The sequence below is a fragment of the Hipposideros armiger genome, unplaced genomic scaffold (genome assembly GCF_001890085.2).
Source record: "Hipposideros armiger isolate ML-2016 unplaced genomic scaffold, ASM189008v1 scaffold_120, whole genome shotgun sequence".
Lineage (NCBI taxonomy): Eukaryota > Metazoa > Chordata > Mammalia > Chiroptera > Hipposideridae > Hipposideros > Hipposideros armiger.
In genome coordinates, this window is record NW_017731470.1 from 2,545,189 (window position 1) to 2,547,463 (window position 2,275).

At 34.7% G+C, this 2,275-nt stretch overlaps 1 protein-coding gene across 1 annotated transcript in view; it reads left to right on the forward strand.

Moving 5' to 3' along the window:
• Positions 1-2,275, forward strand: part of ARFGEF3 (ARFGEF family member 3) — a 183,080-nt gene that overhangs the window by 157,267 nt on the left and 23,538 nt on the right. Inside the window, exon 25 of the mRNA XM_019648090.1 lies at positions 1,567-1,763. Coding sequence (XP_019503635.1) covers positions 1,567-1,763 — 197 coding nt within the window. The remainder of the gene's footprint in view (positions 1-1,566; positions 1,764-2,275) is intronic.

Here is a 2,275-nt window from a genome sequence, read left to right on the forward strand (position 1 = left end):
CTTTCCATCTAAGAATAAGCAGGCATTTTACAGAATTAATTATATGCCACTACTTATAAATCTGTTTTATTGGTCAGTACCATTTTCTGCTTTCACACTGAGTGCGATTAAGCATGTGAAGAGAATTTAACCCAATAATTCTATGCCTAGAAATCAATTATCAAAGAAAATTAACAGTAAGGAAGACCAAAAAATGTATAAATAATGTTTGCTGAAGCATCTTGAATACCAGAAAAATTAGGAACACCCTAAATGGGTTAAGTAAATTATGGTAAAAGTATATAAATATTCTGTACACATTAAAATGAGTATTTGTGAGACGTATTTAATGACATGAATAATTGTTTATAAGGCATTATGTTAAAATATATAGTATGGAGTACAACTCAACTTTATGAAATTTTATACATTTAAAAACACACACATATATTCAAAAAGCACTAGAAGGAAATACATCAAAATATAAATTTTTTTCTTTGCACTCTCATGTGTATTCTGTGTTTGTTATAAAAAGGATGCCTTGCTTTTGTAATCAGAATTTTAAAAATTCATCAACTTTTTCACAAAGATTTTCATAATGGCATTGTCTATAAAGGAAAATATAGAAACACTTTAAATGTCCATCAGTAAGGGAATAGAAAAGTAAACTGTTGTGCGTATATACTACAGAATAGCATGTGGCAATAAAAATGAGGAATATCTGACTTTGCTGACACAGAATAATCTCTAGCATACATTGTTAAGGGTAAGAAACTCAATATGTACACCAAGGTTTACATTATTCCACTTATATACAAATAATAAAAAACAAAACTATATTTCTCTGTTTCATATAAATACATGTACATTTTAAGGGTACTTTCTCCATTTCCTATAAATATATGTACTTACATTTTAAGGGTATTTTCTGATATGCATATAGGTATTTGTTTACATCTGGGGACTAAGTAGCTGATTAAGTGACATTTAAACTTTATCAGTATTATTTGGATTTTTATGAGTTTACTCATGATTATTTACATAAGTAAAATCATACAGAAACAAAAGAGAAAAATGCCATCAAAGAACTATATTCCCCAATCAGCGGTCAATCCTTTTTCTTTGCACCCTCTCAGAGAACAAGGAGCTCCTTTAAAAGAGGTCGGTAATGCCAAGAGATGGCGAAGAGCTTCCCTTTTATTACAGGAGAGTTGCTGACACCACAATTCTGGTGCTGACTTTTCTTTTTCAGGACCAGGGTTTGGCATCTATGCAGTTGTTCATCTTCTCCTTCCTGTGATGTCCCTTTGGCTCCGTCGTAGCCATAAAGACCATTCTTACTGGGATNGTTATGAGGAAGAACTATGGGAAAGAATAAATACTTAATGTAGAAGTTTCATTTTAATGATTAGATAAGAATAATTTTTACTTAGCATCTTATGCCTCCAACACAGACAATTATAAGCAGAAGCTAATGTTGCTTATCTATAACACAGTCTTTAAAATAGCTGTAAACAGTTTGTATATGTAACAGTGAGCATTCCCTTCCCATTTGTGCAAATCATTACTCCTGGTTTTTGTTTCCAGGTCTGATAGAAGTCTGGATAATCCTGCTGGAGCAGCTCACAGCAGCTGTGTCCAACTGTCCACGTCAGCACCAACCCCCTACCTTGGATTTACTCTTTGAGCTACTGAGAGATGTCACCAATACACCTGGTAACTATTTCTACATCTATCTTTTGGGGGAGTTGTTACACATAACTTTTTTTCAGGAGGGTATTTCTGTGAGTGCCTACCTGTTTCACTGCAGTAACCCTAGACGGTATAATAAGTGCTCAATAAGTATGTGTTGGAAGGCTATGGTGCAGTGATGTTTAACATATGTCCTATTATTGTTTATGGGTCTTCCCACCAGTCCATTTACAAATAATGTGTGATGGCCAGTTAGTTGGATGTGTTGAAGCCCCACAGCAATCAGACCAAGGCTGTGGTATCAGTGTCTCCGTGAGCCAGTTGGCTTTGCCCTGTCCCATAATTGCAACCTTCCACTTCAGCCAGATCTTACATGCTTTTGACCCCCGAGCTGTCAGTTGGGCTCACTGTGTCTACCACTGCCATAAATAAACCACTCAAACATATGTATATGCAGTATTAAGACAGCAACATCTTGATTGTATAAAGGTCATAGGTGATTAGATTTGTAAAAGATATTTAGTGATCACTAGTACCCTGATAGTACAGAAAAAGAATGGCCCTTAGGAATTTATTTCTTGTTCTGAATTCATCAAGGTTAGCA